The sequence below is a fragment of the Cervus elaphus genome, chromosome 19 (assembly GCF_910594005.1).
Source record: "Cervus elaphus chromosome 19, mCerEla1.1, whole genome shotgun sequence".
NCBI lineage: Eukaryota > Metazoa > Chordata > Mammalia > Artiodactyla > Cervidae > Cervus > Cervus elaphus.
Window position 1 is genome coordinate 33,075,248 of NC_057833.1, and position 16,565 is coordinate 33,091,812.

At 38.1% G+C, this 16,565-nt stretch overlaps 1 protein-coding gene across 1 annotated transcript in view; it reads right to left on the bottom strand.

Moving 5' to 3' along the window:
- CCDC39 (coiled-coil domain containing 39) overlaps positions 1 to 13,162 on the bottom strand; it is a 53,789-nt gene extending 40,627 nt beyond the window's left edge. Inside the window, exons 1-3 of the mRNA XM_043874610.1 lie at positions 12,954 to 13,162; positions 3,691 to 3,810; positions 159 to 305 (exon numbers count right to left, since the gene is read on the bottom strand). Coding sequence (XP_043730545.1) covers positions 159 to 305; positions 3,691 to 3,810; positions 12,954 to 13,043 — 357 coding nt within the window. The 5' untranslated portion in view covers positions 13,044 to 13,162. The remainder of the gene's footprint in view (positions 1 to 158; positions 306 to 3,690; positions 3,811 to 12,953) is intronic.
- Between the last annotated feature and the right edge of the window lie 3,403 nt (positions 13,163 to 16,565).

A 16,565-nucleotide genomic window follows, 5' to 3' on the forward strand; every position in this document is an offset into this window, starting at 1 on the left:
ATCACAGCTCCATGCAACTTTCATTGTCCAAAAAACAACATAAGTAAATGTCAGGAAACTAAATGTGTTTCCCACACAGAAGAAAAAAAAAACACGTTTATTTGGTGAAGGAAGAAGGAGCAATTGCACAAAATTTTAGGTAACAGTTCAACACATACTTCCTTATCATTTTTTTTTTCCCGTATTGAAGTTATCTCATTTTCCAGTCGTTGAATTTCATCCTTCACTCGTCCCAGCTCTCTTTCAGCAATCATCTTAAAATGTTCTTCACTTTCAATCTCATGATCCCTGGCTTTGCAAAGAGACTACAGAATAACATACAAAAGAGAAAGACTTTTTACATTTTAAAATTATAACACTAAAACTAGACAAAAAATAACAAAGTTCCCACAAAATGCTTAGATGACCTACTATTAATTCCACTTCTCTGAAACTCGCACATTAGATTTTATGATTCAGTGTAGGCAGTGCTACTTACTAGTTGTGAGAAAGAAAGACAGCTCATTGAATGTGCTAGGAAAAAAATGTTTTCAGCAGATTTCAGTTTTGGTCTAGGTAAACTGTTGAAAACCAAGTTTATATACTGAGACTTTAAAAGAGACATTCCATATCCCTGGGTAGGAATAGTCAATATTGTGAAAATGATGATACTTCCAAATGCAATTTACAGATTCAATGCAATCCCTATCAAACTACCAATGGCATTTTTCACAATTCATATGGAAACACAAAAGACCCCAAACAGCCAAAGCAGTCTTGAGAAAGAAGAATGGAGCTGGAGGAACCAACCTTCCTGACTTCAGACTATATATATTAGAAAGCTACAGTCATCAAGACAGTATGGTACTGGCACAAAAACAGAAATATAGACCAATGAAACAAGACAGGGAACCCAGAGATAAATCCATGTACCTATGGGTACCTTATTTTTGACAAAGGAGGCAAGAATACACAATGGAGCAAAGATAGCCTTTTCAATAAGTGGTGCTGGGAAAATTGGACAGTTACGTGCAAAGGAATGAAATTAGAGCACTTCCTAATGCCATACAAAGATAAACTCAAAATGGATTAAAGACCTAAATGTAAGATCAGAAACTATAAAACTCTTAGAGGAAAGCATAGGTAGAACACTCGATGACATAAATCAAAGCAAGATCCTCTATGACCCACCTCCTAGATTAATGAAATAAAAGCAAAAATAAACAAGTGGGACCTAATTAAACTTAAAAGCTTTTGCATAGCAAAGGAAACTACAAACAAGGTAAAAAGACAACCCTCAGAATGGGAGAAAATAATAGCAAATTAAACAAGTGACGAATAATTAATTTCCAAAATATACAAGCAGCTCATACAACTCAACACCAGAAAAACAAACAGCCCAATTGAAAAGTGGGGAAAAGATATAAAAAAGACATTTCTCTAAAGAAGACATACAGATGGCTAATAAAAACAATAAAAGATATGCTCAACATCATTCATTATTAGATAAATGCAAATCAAAACTATAATGAGATACTACCTCACACAAGTCAGAATGGCCATCATCAAAAAGTCTACAAACAATAAATGCTGGAGAGGATGTGGAGAAAAGGAAACCCACTTGCATTGCTGGTAGGAATGTAAACTGATACAGCCACTATGGAAGACAGTATGGAGATTCCTTAAAAAGCTAGGAATAAAACCACTATATGACCCAGCAATCCCACTCCTAGGCACATACCCTGAGGAAACCAAAATTGAAAAAGACACATGTACCCTAATGTTCATTTCAGCACTATTTACAACAGCTAGAACATGGAAGCAACCTAGATGTCCATCAACAGATGAATGGATAAGGAAGCTGTAGTACATATACACAATGGAATACTATTCAGCCATAAAAAGGAACGCATTTGAGTCAGTTATAATGAAGTGGATGAACCTAGAGCCTATTAAACAGAGTGAAGTAGGTCAGAAAGAAAAATACAAATATCATACACTGATGTGTATATATGGAATCTAAAAAGATGGTACTGATGAATTTATATTCAGGGCAGCAATGGAGAAACAGACAGAGAGAACAGACCTACAGACACAGGGAGGGGAGGAGGGGAAAAAAACTAGACAGAAAATAACAAAGTTCCCACAAAATGCTTAGATGACCTACTATTAATTCCACTTCTCTGAAACTTGCACATTAGATTTTGTAATTCAGTGTAGGCAGTACTGCTTACTAGTTGTGAGAAAGACAGTTCATGGAATGTGCTAGGAAAAAATGTTGTCAACAGTTTTCAGTTTTGGTCTACAGAAACTGTTGAAAATCAAAGTTGATATACTGAGACTTTAAAAGACATAATTAATTTATTTAAAAATAAGAAATTAAATTAATATTAAAATACTTAGGAGATGGTATGCTTATAAGAATTGACTACATATCCAATTAAGAAATAATTTTAAAAATAATTATGTAAACAGTGATGGTTATAAATATGCCTTAGAGTATGTTAACATACAATGATGCCTTTGTGCTAAGTTTTACTTAATAAAATCGTATTTGTTGCCTACTGATCTTGTAGGACTTCAAAGTTACCACCAGTGGTATTGTTTTTACATTATTAAGGCTGTTAGTGTTGAAGGAAGTTTATTGTCTTTCATCTCTATTAGCCTACTTGAAGTTTGACTATAATGAAATATACCTAAAGAAGATCTCTGCTTCTCAAATCCCCAACTCAGTGGTTTAATAACTTGAGGAAAAGATGTTATCCTAAACTGCTCATTAATTACTAAATCACATCAGGATTCCAAAATCTTGGGATTGTTTTTAACAGTTCATTAAATTTATAGCTTTCTAATGAGACTTGTAAAAACCCATGAAATAGTTACTTATCTATTTTAATTATAAATTGGTATTAAAAACATGACTTGTTCAGTTTTAAGAATTACATATTTCTTCATAGAAAAGTAGATGTACTTTTACAAAAAAAAAAAAGTTTGAGAGAGAAGCTAGTAAATTCTCCAATGCTGATTTACAGAGCCTTTGGATTTTCTGGGCATCATCAGAGAAAGAGATTCTTCACATGAATAGACTGTCCATAAAACAGATGCTTACTTAATTAATTACCCTAAGTTTTAATTTTTATTGTTTGTACTAATATTTCTAAAATGCATTGTACTGTCCCTAGTCACCTTAGCTTCCTGAACATAAATTAACTCTTCTATTATCTCAGGATTGTTATTATAAAAATCAGTCCTTAAACTATGCTAAAATATTGTGGTGTCCTTAGGGCTACTGAAGTGTGTTGACAGTTTGCCTCCTCTCAAAATCACTCCAGGAGGTTGTGCTGAAAAATTTCAAAGTAGACAGAAACTCTATTATATGTTTTATTAGATCTATTTCCACTTAAGGCCATCACTTCTCTGCACTGCAGTCACCACACGCTTCTCATATAACCAGCTGCCTAATATTATATCAAACTGTCTGAATGATGATATCTCCTGACAAATTAATTGTTCCTTGAATTTGGTGGCAGTAGAGTTCCTAAAAATCTTTTTTTCTACCTACTTTCAGGTTTAAGCTTATGTTCATAATCATTTAGTTACATGAAACTTTCTTATTATATCTCTAAAATCAAATCACAGATATAAATGCAATGTGAAATGTTCCATGACTACACATGATACAATCAATGTGAACTTCAAACAGTATTGTACCTGGGTAAACAAGAACTCTTGCTTAACATTTTTGAAGTGAGAAGTCATAGCATTAATTCGATCTTCATAGTCACGTAGCTGATCTTGCATGCTTGACCTTTCATCTTGCAGCTTTGATAACTGTAAATAGAAGTTTTTACCATATTAAAAAATATAAAATCAAAAGAAAATTAAATTTTCATTTACTTTGCTTCTTTCAATATCCATTTGAATTTCTAAAATCTACTGATCTTTTAAATGTCATAAAATAGTGTTGTGATTTAGAGATAACTGTGGGAAAATTAGCACCATATTAAAAGAGATTATCAGATTTACAGTGTTAGCAGGTCCACTGATAAAATGTATTTTTCATGTCACAAGATTTAAAGGGAGAAATGATATTCTATTCTATAATTAAACTACAAGATAGCTAAGGCAAACAGACCATAGCAACAAGATGTAACAAAAACATACAGCACAAAACATAAATTTGAAAAGCAGCTGAACACCCAGCATAATACCTTCTCCCTGAACTTCTATTCAAAACCAGTAAATTTAGTCTAAGATCACCTGGGGAAGGAAAAGGCTGCCCACTCTAGTATTCTCGCCTGGAGAATTCCATAAACTGTATAGTCCATGGGGTCACAAAGAGTCTGACACAACTGAGTGACTTTCACTTTCACTTTTCAACAGTACAGAACAGTATTAACTCTCACAGGCTTAAAATCTGTTTCTTAATGAATTTTATATGGCTTTGAATGAGAACCTTGAGTAGAAAAAGAAAAAACCATTGCAAATGCAAGCAGACAAACAAATCTTTAGGAAATTACAAGGCAGTTTCTCAGGACCACTAGAATGTGTCACCCCTCAAAGCAATATAAAAGCTTAACAAGGCTTAACAAAAGCTTAACATATTCCTTAGTGTCTTCAGCTATGGCTCCCCATGTTGGGGCAACGATCCAGGAAGTGCACAACACCATCCACTGAAGTATAGAGGAAATATTTAAATTTTCAACTAAATGAGAAAGAAAATACTCATTTACTCATTTTTCATGTCCTATATTTTATTAAACTTAGGGTAGAATTGATCCTTGAACAATCTGGGTCTGAACGGTGGGTTTACTTATACACAGATTTTTTTCATTTAAAAAAAGTAACTATATTTTCATTTTACAGATCTTTAAGTGTGGGGAAAAGTTTGTGTTTGATTAGAGACCACAATATGGGGAATCAAAAGAACTAAAGTTTGAGTCCTGATTCTATCCAAACTGTTTCAGCTTCCTGCCCTTCAGTAAATCATTTATCAATTCCTTGTTTTTGAGGCAGAGATAGTAGTACTCAAATTTTCCACAGCTGGCAGGGCAGGTAGCACCCCTAATCCTCACACTGTTCAAGGTCAACTTTAATGATAAATATATATTTTTGCTTTTTATTTCATTAACTTCAGTTTTTATTTTAATTCCCTCTTTTTTAACTGTACTATTCTTTTTAAAAACCTATTAAGAGGAATTCTTAGTTTATTTTTTGTCTTACTGATTTTTATGACCTCAATGTTTATGTCACCCCCAAATTCATATACTGAAACTTTAATACTCAATATGATGTTACCTGGAGGTGGAGTTGTTGGAGGTAAGTAGGTTTAAATTAGGACACAAGGGTAGGACCCGCATGATGGGATTAAGGTTGGAGAAGACTCTTGAGAGTCCCTTGGACAGCAAGGAGATCCAACCAGTAATTCCTAAAGGAAATCAGTCCTGAATATTCACTGGAAGGACTGATGCTGAAGCTGAAACTCTAATACTTTGGCTACCTGATGCGAAGAACTGAGAAAGACTGAAGGTGGGAGAAGGGGACAACAGAGGATGAGATGGTTGGATGGCATCACCGACTCAATGGACATGAGTTTGAGTAAACTCCGGGAGTTGGTGATAGACAGGAAGGCCTGGTGTGCTGCAGTCCATGGGGTTGCAAAGAGTCGGACATGACTGAGCAACAGCACTGAACTGAAGAAGAGGAAGAGAGACCAAAGCTTTCTCTCTCTCTCAGCCACATGAGAACGGAGCCAGAAGGCAGCCATCTACAGGCCAGGAAGAGGGCTCTCACCCAATATATTCATCCAATATGGCACCCTGATCTTGACTTCTAGCCTCCAAAATTTTGAGAAATAAATGTCTGTTTTTTAAGTTACTGAGTCTATGTTATTTCAGTATAGCAACCCAAGCTAAGACACTGATTTAAATATAAAGGAATTTAAAGTTACAAGTTTTCTCTAAGATGCTGAGGGGCAGGGAAGCCTGGCATGCTACAATCCATGAGGTGACAAAGAGTTGGACATGACTGGGTGACTGAACAACAACAATTCACAATATATTTCTGAGAAACTTGCCTAAGCATTTAAGATGTCTATCTTAGTCAGCTCAGACTGCCATAACAAAAAACCATAGACTGGGTGGCTAAAACAATGGAAGTTTATTTCTCACAATTATGGAGGCTAGGAGGTCCAAGATCAAGGCGCCAGTCAATTTGGTTTCAGTGAAATTTCTCTTCCTGACTTGCAAATGACTGCCTTCTCACTGTGCCCTTACATGACAGAAAGAGCCCTGGTCTCTCTTCCTTTCTTACAAGAGCACTAATCCCAGTGTAACACCCTCTCCCCTACATCTTCTTGTCATTGTTCAGTGGCTCAGTTATGTCCAACTCTTTGCAACCCCACGGACTGCAGCATGTCAGGCTTCCCTGTCCTTCACTATCTCCCAGAGTTTGTTCAAACTCAAGTCCATTGAGTTGATGATGCCATCCAACCATCTCATCCTCTGTTATCCCCTTCTCCTCCTGCCCTCAGTCTTTCCCAGCATCAGGGCATCAGGCTCTTTTTCAATGAATTGGCTCTTTGCATCAGGTGACGGAAGTATTGCAGCTACACGCCCCCCCCCCCCCCAACTAGAACTCCCAAAGGCCCCACCTCTAAAGATCACGGTCTCTCTTACTCTTCTGGTTGTTCAGTCATCCAGTCATGTCCAACTCTTTGCAACCCCATGAACTGCAGCACGCTACACTTCCCTGTCCCTCACCATCTCCCGGAATTTGCCCAAGCTCACATTGATTGTATCAGTGATGCCGTCCTGCCATTTCATGCTCTGATACCCTCTTCTCCTTCTGCCCTCAATCTTTTCCAGCAACAGGGACTTTTCCTATGAGTTGTCCATTTACATGAGATGACCAAAATACTGGAGCTTCATCTGCAGCATCAGTCCTTCCAGTGAATATTCAGGGTTGATCTCTCTTAAGATTGACTGGTTTGATCTCCTTGCAGTCCAAGGGACGTATAAGAGTTTTCTCCAGTACCACAGTTTGAAGGTATCAATTCTTTGGCATTCTGCCTTATTTATGGTCCAGCTCTCACAACCGTATGTGACCACTGGAAACACCATAGCCTTGACTATACAGACCTTTGTCGGCAGAGTAATGTCTGTTTTTCAACACACCGTCTAGATTTGTCATTGCTTTCCTGCCAAAAAGCAAACGTCTTCTGATTTCATGGCTGCAGTCACCGTCTGCAGTGATTTTGGAGCCCAAAAAGAGGAAATCTGTCACTACTTGCACATTTTCCCCCTCCATTTGCCATGCAGTAATGGGGTCGGATGCCATGATCTTAGTTTTTTTACTATTTAGTCTTAAGCCGGCTTCTTCACTCTCCTCCCCCACCCTCATCAAGAGGCTCTTTAGCTCCTCTTTGCTCTCTGCCATTAGCACATATCTGAGGTTGCTGAGGTCCTGCTTATCTTGATTTCAGTTTGTAATTCACCCAGCCCAGCCTTTCTCATGATGTGCTCAGCGTATAGGTTAAACAAACAGGTGACAGCAGACAGCCCTGTCGTACTCCTTTCTCAATCTTGAGCCAATCAGTTGTTCCATACAGGGTTTTAACTGTTGCTTCTTGACCCACATACAAGTTCCTCAAGAGGTAAGTAAGATGGTCTGGTATTCCCATCTCTCTAAGAGCGTTCCACTGTTTGTCATGATCCACACAGTCAAGGCTTTAGCACAGTCGATGAAATAGAGATAGATGTTTTTCTGAAATTCCCTTGCTTTCTCTATAATCCAGTGAATGCTGGCAATTTGATTTCTAGTTCCTCTTCCTTTTCTAAACCCAACTTGGACATCTGGAAGTTCTTGGCTTGCACAATGCTGAAGCCCAGCATGTAAGATTTTAAGCATGACCTTACTAGCATGAGAGATGAGTGCAATTGTCTAATGGTTAGCAGATTCTTTGATACTACCCTTCTGGTGGTTGGCATGAGGATCAACCTTTTCCAGGTCTCCTTCCTCTTTTTATAAGAACACTAATCCCAGTCCCCACCCCATCTAGACCGCATCTAAACCTAATTGCCTCCCAAAGATTCCATCTCTAAAGACTATCACCCTGGGAGTTAGGGCTTCATCATATGAATTACTGGAAGAGGAACACAAACATTCAGTCCATAATAATGGAGAGTAATCTTTTAAACTGTTTATTATTAATTCTGTTGACTTATGATCAGAAAATGTGACCTATAACATTTCTATCATTCACTTTTAATTGTTGTAAATATATATCGCATAAAATTTACTATTTTAAACATTTTCCAGTGTATATTAAGTACAATGGCATTATATATATCCACACGTTGTACAACCATCACTACCATCCATTTCCAAAAATTTTTCATCCTCCCAAACTGAAACTCTGTATCCATTAAATACTAATCCCACATCCTCCTTATCTCTAGCCCCTGGAAATCACCATTCTACTTTATGCCTATAAATTTAACTACTCTAGATTACCTCATATTGGTGGAATCATACCTTTCATAATCATGCCTTACCAAACCATATCAAGTGTTCATCCTTATGTGTCCAGCTTATTTCACTTAGCATACTGTATTGAAGGTTAATCATTCATTTTTAGGTTTTACGCTGGTATAGTACACAATCTACCTTTGTAAATGTTTTGTGAACATATTATACTTAAGGGATGTATGTTTTCTTTGTTTTTATTTTTGTCATATTATTCATATACTGTATATCTTTATTTTTGTCTTTTGTATGTGTGTGTGTGTGTGCTCAGTCACTCAGTCGTATCCCACTCTTTGTGACCACATGGACTGTAGCACACCAGGCTCCTTTGTCCACGGAATTTTTCTGGCAAGAATACTGGAACATGTTTTCATTTTCTACTCCTGGGATCTTCCCAACCCAGGGATCAAATCCAGGTTTCTTGTGTCTCCTGCATTGGCAGGCAGATTCTTTACCTCAGCGCCACCTGGGAGTCCAGATACTGAAGTACCTCACTGAATATTTTTGTCAAGGTCTACTAGAATTTATAATAGCTTTTACTTTTATGTATTTGGCTGTTGTGTTGTTTGGTACTTTATCACTTTTATTTTCTTTGTCAATTATGACTTTTATCTTTGCATAATAAACCCAAAGCAAAAGAATCTGCTTTTCAAATTAAAGCATAATGATTAATTCTCCACAACTTGATAATTCCTTCCCCATAGAGCTCCCAAACAACATTTTACTGCCTCTTTCTTAAATATAAAATGATATGCAAGGATCACCAGCTACTTATTGAAAACTTACATAATGTATGGTACATAGATAAAAAGATCCCAAAGAAAACAGAGAATTCAGGACAAAAAAGACAAGAACTAAAGACACACACACACATATACACTCAGATTGTAATTGATAATATACTCCTAAGAGATCATGTGACACAAAAAAGCAACAAGCACATAACCTGAAAATTAAAAATATGATTGATATAGTTGCCAAAATTAAAATTGCTATGAAAGATGAAACAAAACTCTAAAAGCTTCCAGAGAATGAAAAAGTAACCTATAAAGAAATGGAAATCAATTTTAAAAAATAAGAACTGAAAATCATTTTAATCAGAAAACTAAGATCATGGCATCTGGTCCCATCACTTCATGGGAAATAGATGGGGAAACAGTGGAAACAGTGCCAGACTTTATTTTGGGGGGCTTCAAATTCACTGCAGATGGTAATTGCAGCCATGAAATTAAAAGATGCTTACTCCTTGGAAGGAAAGTTATGAGCAACCTAGACAGCATATTAAAAAGCAGAGACATTACTTTGTCAACAAAGGTCCGTCTAGTCAAGGCTATGGTTTTTCCAGTGGTCATGTATGGATGTGAGAGTTGGACTGTGAAGAAAGCTGAGTGCCAAAAAATTGATGCTTTTGAACTGTGGTGTTGGAGAAGACTCTTGAGGGTCCCTTGGACTGCAAGGAGATCCAACCTGTCCATCCTAAAGGAGATCAGTCCTGGGTGTTCATTGGAAGGACTGATGCTGAAGCTGAAACTCCAATACTCTGGCCACCTCATGCAAAGAGTTGACTCACTGGAAAGACCCTGATGCTGGGAGTGATTGGGGGCAGGAGGAGAAGGGGACGACAAAGGATGAGATGGCTGGATGGCATCACCGACTCAATGAACATGAATTTGAGTAAACTCCGGGAGTTGGTGATGGACAGGGAAGCCTGGCGTGCTGCGATTCATGGGGTTGCAAAGAGTCGGACACAACTGAGAGACTGAACTGAACTGATTCACCATCAACACTGCTTGAAAGACAACAGGGCAAAATTCTTGATAAATTCTGTGGAAATTTTATTTTTAATCTAGGATTTTTTTATCCAGCCAAATTACCATCAAATGTAAAGATAAATAAAAATATTTTCAGATTCAGAGTGTTTACCTCACATAGACACTTCTTAGGGAGACACAAGAAACTAGTTCATCAAAATAAGGGAATGACTCAAGAAAAAAAGAAGATATGTGACATAGGAAATAGACCATCAACCAAGTAAAGGAATAAAGTGAATTCACAAGTTAACAGCTGGGAAATAGGCTTTTGGAAAAACAGTCCACTTGGGAAACACAGGAGTCCAGGAGGAAGTAGTAAGGCAGAGAGAAAGCATCTTGATGATCCAATAGTATGATTTAAGGAATATAAAGTTAAAGCAGGCAGAGTAAGTGGCAACCAAAGATGTGAGGAATTAAAAGCACAGTACTGCGGGCCCTTCTTGAAACAACCACACATGAACAGTATCCAACCAGCCAAAAGATGAATCAAAAGTAAAAACTTCAAAATAAGATAAACTTAGTAAAGTGCTGTATTAAGGACCATTAAATCCTGTTAAATATAAAATTAAGATGAAATACTTGTAGTAAATTAAGAGCATTGAATAGAATGCAAATAAAATAAACCTTGATAATACAGAAATAATAAAAACCACTGTTTTTAATGGAGAAAAGAAAGGTATCAGAAAGGGTAGGAGGGCTAATCTCTTCATTTCAAAGATGCAAAATGAAAGATCAGGGAGTCAACTCATACTGTCTACAAATGAAGCAAATAATTTCTTTAGAAACACTTAATTTAACCATTTCGTTTTTCTTATTTAGTTTTTCTTAATGTTACAGAAATTTTTTCGCAACCACTATCTCTTATAACCAAGTAACACTCACTGACAGTCAACAATTTCTTTCATTTTCTCCTCTTAAACACAAGTAAAATTACATTTCTATGCTAAAAATAGCACATGTAATAGGATCTTATTTTTATAATACTCCTGTCTTTTTTGTCTATATACCCATAGATCATGATGTCTAGGATATTTGTTTAAAGTCATGATAGTCACATCTATGGTCAACAGTGAGTATTCTGGAGAGAGAATATCTTGTATTTTTTATTTGATACCCTTCTCTTCTGTTTGAATATTTTAAACTTTCAAGAGTTGCTTTTTTAATATCAGAGTTTATTAGGTGACATGATTATGGTCCTCATTATTCTTTGTTCTTTAATATTTTTTTAAAAATAGCTAATCCAGGTAATAAGTATATAAAATCCTGTAAGACATATTATAGCAATAATACACAAAATGAACATTTTAATGGAACTTAACCTATATTAATGTCCTTAGAGCAGTATAACAGCCTTGTGAAATAATTATTTTCCTTATCTCCAGTTTACATAAGAAGAAGAAACTGACTCAACGCTGATATACAGGATCTGAACTCAGGACTGGATACTTATTAACATTATTATTCCTCAGTATTCAGTGCTAGATCTCTTATATTTCCTAACACAGTTCTTCACTTAAAAAGCAAAATCTGAAACCATCTAATTAGATATAAGTAAATAAGTAAGAATATTTTTAAAATATATTTTCAAGAAGCAGAGTGGAGGATTTTCATTTTCATTTCTCAGAGGAGAGAAGACTTTGTCTTCTATTCTCTAAAGCAGTGTAAGCATCATAGGTTCTTCTTGGACTCTTCCACACAACACATTGCCATGTGATGGAACTTTAGACTGACTGCTCAAGGTCTTTAAAAGTTTCCTGAGCTGGTTACAGTTTTTATTTTTAACAACTACCATGCTTTGGTTGCAAGCTGCTTAAAATACTCCTTTGTTGTTTAGTCACTAAGTCCTGTCCGACTCTTTGCGGACGACAAATGGATGACACCCACCAGGCTTCTCTGTCCACGGAAGGATTACTCAGGCAAGAATACTGGAGTGGGTTGCTATTGCTTCTCCAGGGGATCTTCTGGACCCAGAGATGGAACCGCCTCTCCTCCATTGGCAGGCGAATTCTTTACCGCTGAGCCACCTGGGAATCCCCCAAATACTCCTTGCAACGTAAAATATTTTTATACCGTTCTGTGACAACTTAATCCTCACTTTGAAAAGCTGTAAACTGCACACTGTACATACTTACTAGAACATCCCTCTTGAAAACATTTCCTCGAGTCACTTTAAATATCATAGGAAGAAACTCAAAAAGAAAAGTCAACCATACGTGTTTTGTTTACAAACATCCGCAAATAACTGTTGCTACGCAAACCTCAGAAGTCACTTTGCAAACCGCGCTGAATTCTGAGGCAGGAAAAAGCCGGCGCTTTTTCCCTCTACTACTCAGGAGGTTGCAAATGAGTGCAAGAATTGGAAGAGGAGGGAGTAAAAAGATTCAAACTTTATAGTCGTGTATACCAATTATCGTTTCAATTGGATTGATTGATATCAACGCTTAGCAAATACCGAAAAGGGCTAGCAGGTGAGCAAAGAAAGAGATGGTACCGAAGAGGTAAACCGAGAAAAGATGGCATTCGGGAAGGAACGAGAGAAATAAAAGGGTTTGGGTATTTCTGCCAACCAAAAACGTCCCCCCAAAGGCCTTCTCTCCCCTCGCCCGCCCCACCTCGCCTTCTTCACCTGATCCTTACCTGCTCTTCCAGTGTCTTGTTCTCCTCGTTCGCCACCGGGATAGCGAACCCATCCTCCCAACGCAGCTCCGCCAGGAATTCACTACTCATGATGACAAATAGATAGGGGACCTCAGAAAAGGTGCAGAAGAAAGAGCCACTTTCTCATTTCACCCGTGAGCGGCACCTGAGGCAACCCCAGGAACTCGCAAAGCTCCGCAGTGTTGCTACCCGAGCTCTAGCAACCGTTTCGCGCCCTTAGTTACCAAACCGGAAGCGCTCCGGTCCTGAGGCAAAACTTCCGGTCGAGAACACTGTCCCTGAATCCAGGACAACTTTTTCTTCTTGAACCCCCAGGGAAGAGAATCAATTTACTCTTCCAGAGCTTCCTTGGGGTTGCCAGGTGCCGGCATAACAGTCCTTCAACGTGCGGCTCGGGATAACCTCATCTGCGGTCCCGGGGGTGTGTAAAATCCGGCGCCTGCGGTCTCCCGGGGGCCGCAAGGCACGGATCCGCACCGCGCCAGGCGGCAGATGAAAGCTAACGAAAAGAATGTTCAAGTGGCGTTTGAGTTTCATTAGTAGGTGAAATCTCGGTAGACTGAAGTAGACAGGGGTTTTGAAGCAGAGTTAACTCCCTGGAAACATTTCTGGATGTTTTGATCCTCGTCTGTTTTAACTTCTGGTCTTCCAGCTTACAATCTTAGCTAACCGCGGACGTGAACTGTGCAGAGATGGCTGACTTGCAGCGCAGAGTTCCTACACCTTTATTTTCTTTACATTTTCATTTGTTAACATGTGTACAATCTTTAATTCCGCAAAAAAAAAAAAGTTGTATTTCTTCCTAATCTCAAAAAAGGAGATTTACAATGGCAGACACGTCAATTAACCCATTTGGATTACCTACTTGGCACCGGTAGGTGTTTGAGTTTATACCCTGTGTTGTAGAACTTATCAGAACTGGAAAGGACAAAACAGTGAACTAATTTAATCCCTTCAGTTCCTAGATAATAAACTGAAGCTCCCTGAAGTGAAGGGGTAAAGTGGACAGAACCAGACAGAACCTAAACTAGGATACAGGTCTCAAACTATGCTTTCTGCAATGAGGGGTGTTTTTGGCTGGAATACTCTACCACTGCATGTGAAAGTGAAAGTCGCTCAGTTGTGTCCAACTCTTTAAGACCCCATGGACTATAACCTGTCAGGCTCCTCTGTCCATGGCATTCTCTAGGCCAGAATACTGGAATAGGTAGCCAGTCCCTTCTCCACGGGACCTTCCCAACTCAGGGATCGGACCCAGGTCTCCTGCCTTGCAGGCAGATTCTTTACCAAGAGCCACCAGGGAAACTCCTACCAGGCATCCTGAGGATCAATTAATTTTGCTTATCCAATAGTTCACTATCTGTTGCTTTTTCCCCCTTTTCTGAGTTTTATTTTAGCTGTTCGTAGTTTAACTTTTATCAAAGTTTAAATATATGTCCTCATATACTCAGGAACCAGAGATCAAATTGCCAACATCCACTGGATCATCGAAAAAGCAAGAGAGATCCAGAAAAACATCTATTTCTGCTTTGTTGACTATGCCAAAGCCTTTGACTGTATGGATCACAATAAACTGTGGAAAATTCTGAAAGAGGTGGGAATACCAGACTGCCTGACCTGCGTCTTGAGAAACCTGTATGCAGGTCAGGAAGCAACAGAAAGCAACCGGACATGGAACAACACACTGGTTTCAAATAGGAAAAGGAGTACGTCAAGGCTGTATATTGTCACCCTGCTTATTCAACTTATGTGCAGAGTACATCATGAGAAACACTGGGCTGGAGAAAGCACAGGCTGGAATCAAGATTGCTGGGAGAAATATCAATAACCTCAGATATGCAGGTGACACCACCCTTATGGCAGAGAATGAAGAAGAACTAAAGAGCCTTTTGACGAAAGTGAAAGAGGAGAGTGAAAAAGTTGGCTTAAAGCTCAACATTCAGAAAAATAATATCATAGCATCCAGTGCCATCACTTCATGGCAAATAGATGGGGAAACAGTGTCAGACTTCATTTTTTGGGGCTCCAAAATCACTGCAGATGGTGATTGCAAACATTAAATTAAAAGATGCTATTCCTTGGAAGGAAAGTTATGATCAACCTAGATAGCATATTAAAAAGCAGAGACATTACTTTGTCAACAAAGGTCCATCTAGTCAAGGCTATAGTTTTTCCAGTGGTCATGTATGGATGTGAGAGCTGGACTATAAAGAAAGCTGAGTGTCGAAGAATTGATGCTTTCGAACTCTGGTGTTAGGGAAGACTCTTGAGAGCCCCTTGGACTGCAAGGAGATCCAACTAGTCCATCCTAAAGGAGATCAGTCCTGGGTGTTCATTGGAAGGATTGATGCTGAAGCTGAAACTCCAATACTTTGGCCACCTGATGCGAAGAGCTGACTCATTTGAAAAGACCCTGATGCTGGGAAAGATTGAGGGCAGGAGGAGAAGGGGATGACAGAAGATAAGATGGTTGGATGGCATCACTGACTCAATGGACATGAGTTTGGGTGGACTCCAGGAGTTGGTGATGGACAGGGAGGCCTGGCAAGCTGCGGTTCATGAGGTCGCAAAGAGTCAGACACCACTGAGTGACTGAACTGAACTGAACTGACTCATCACCTTAACACTTTTTTTTTGCCATATTAGCTTCATCTATATCTTTTGCTGAAGCATTTTAAAGTAAGACACAAATCTAACAGTTCATCCCTAACTGCTTGAGTATACATCACCTACATTTAACTTATTAATGTTTTATGACATAAACACAGTATCATTATCACATCTAACAAAATTAACAGTATCAAAATAGCTTCAGGATCAATATCTTTTCATATTCATATTTCCTCAAATGTCTTAAAAATGTTTTTTTCCCTTGGTTTGTCACTATACTTTTGAAATCCTCTTTTGTAGCTTTGGCTCTTTGTGCTCACAATTTTTCCATGTATTTAATCATTCAGACTTAGAAATGGTGACTTCAAAGACTAGAGTTAGTAAGGTATTTTAACCTCTATTTCTACAATGCTAAATTTACAAGAAAACAGCTTGTAGAGGGAATGTTGACCTATATGAAATAATGGACTTTTACAGCTTAAATAACCTTATAGAGATCATCTTTCACTTCACAGTAGCTTAATCATCCGTGCTAACGAAAATGTTAGTATCTAGCATATATTAAGATGGCATAGTTATTTATACTTGAAAATTGTTATAGCAGTGTCTTTTTTTAACAATTATTTTAAAATGTGAATACTGAGGCAGCTGCCCTGGCCTGTGCCAGTCTGTTGATCCACCCCTCAGTGTCAGCTGTAGCTGCCAAATGCACGGTTGCAGCTGTCTTTGCTGGGTTCTCCTCTAGGCCCGAGGACATAAGGACTTTGGCAGCCAAGTCCCTGCCGATAGTCCCATTCCCCATAACTCAAGGCTTCTATTTCCTGAATTTCAGGATGATGATTGTATCCATGTTGAATTTTGGACAAAATATCCATGCATCCTCCAAACTCTACCTTTTCACCTTTAAACAATATCCCTGCTTCTCCCCTTCATTGCCACAGTATTTCTATCATCCAATTCCCACTTTTATAAATTCTACAG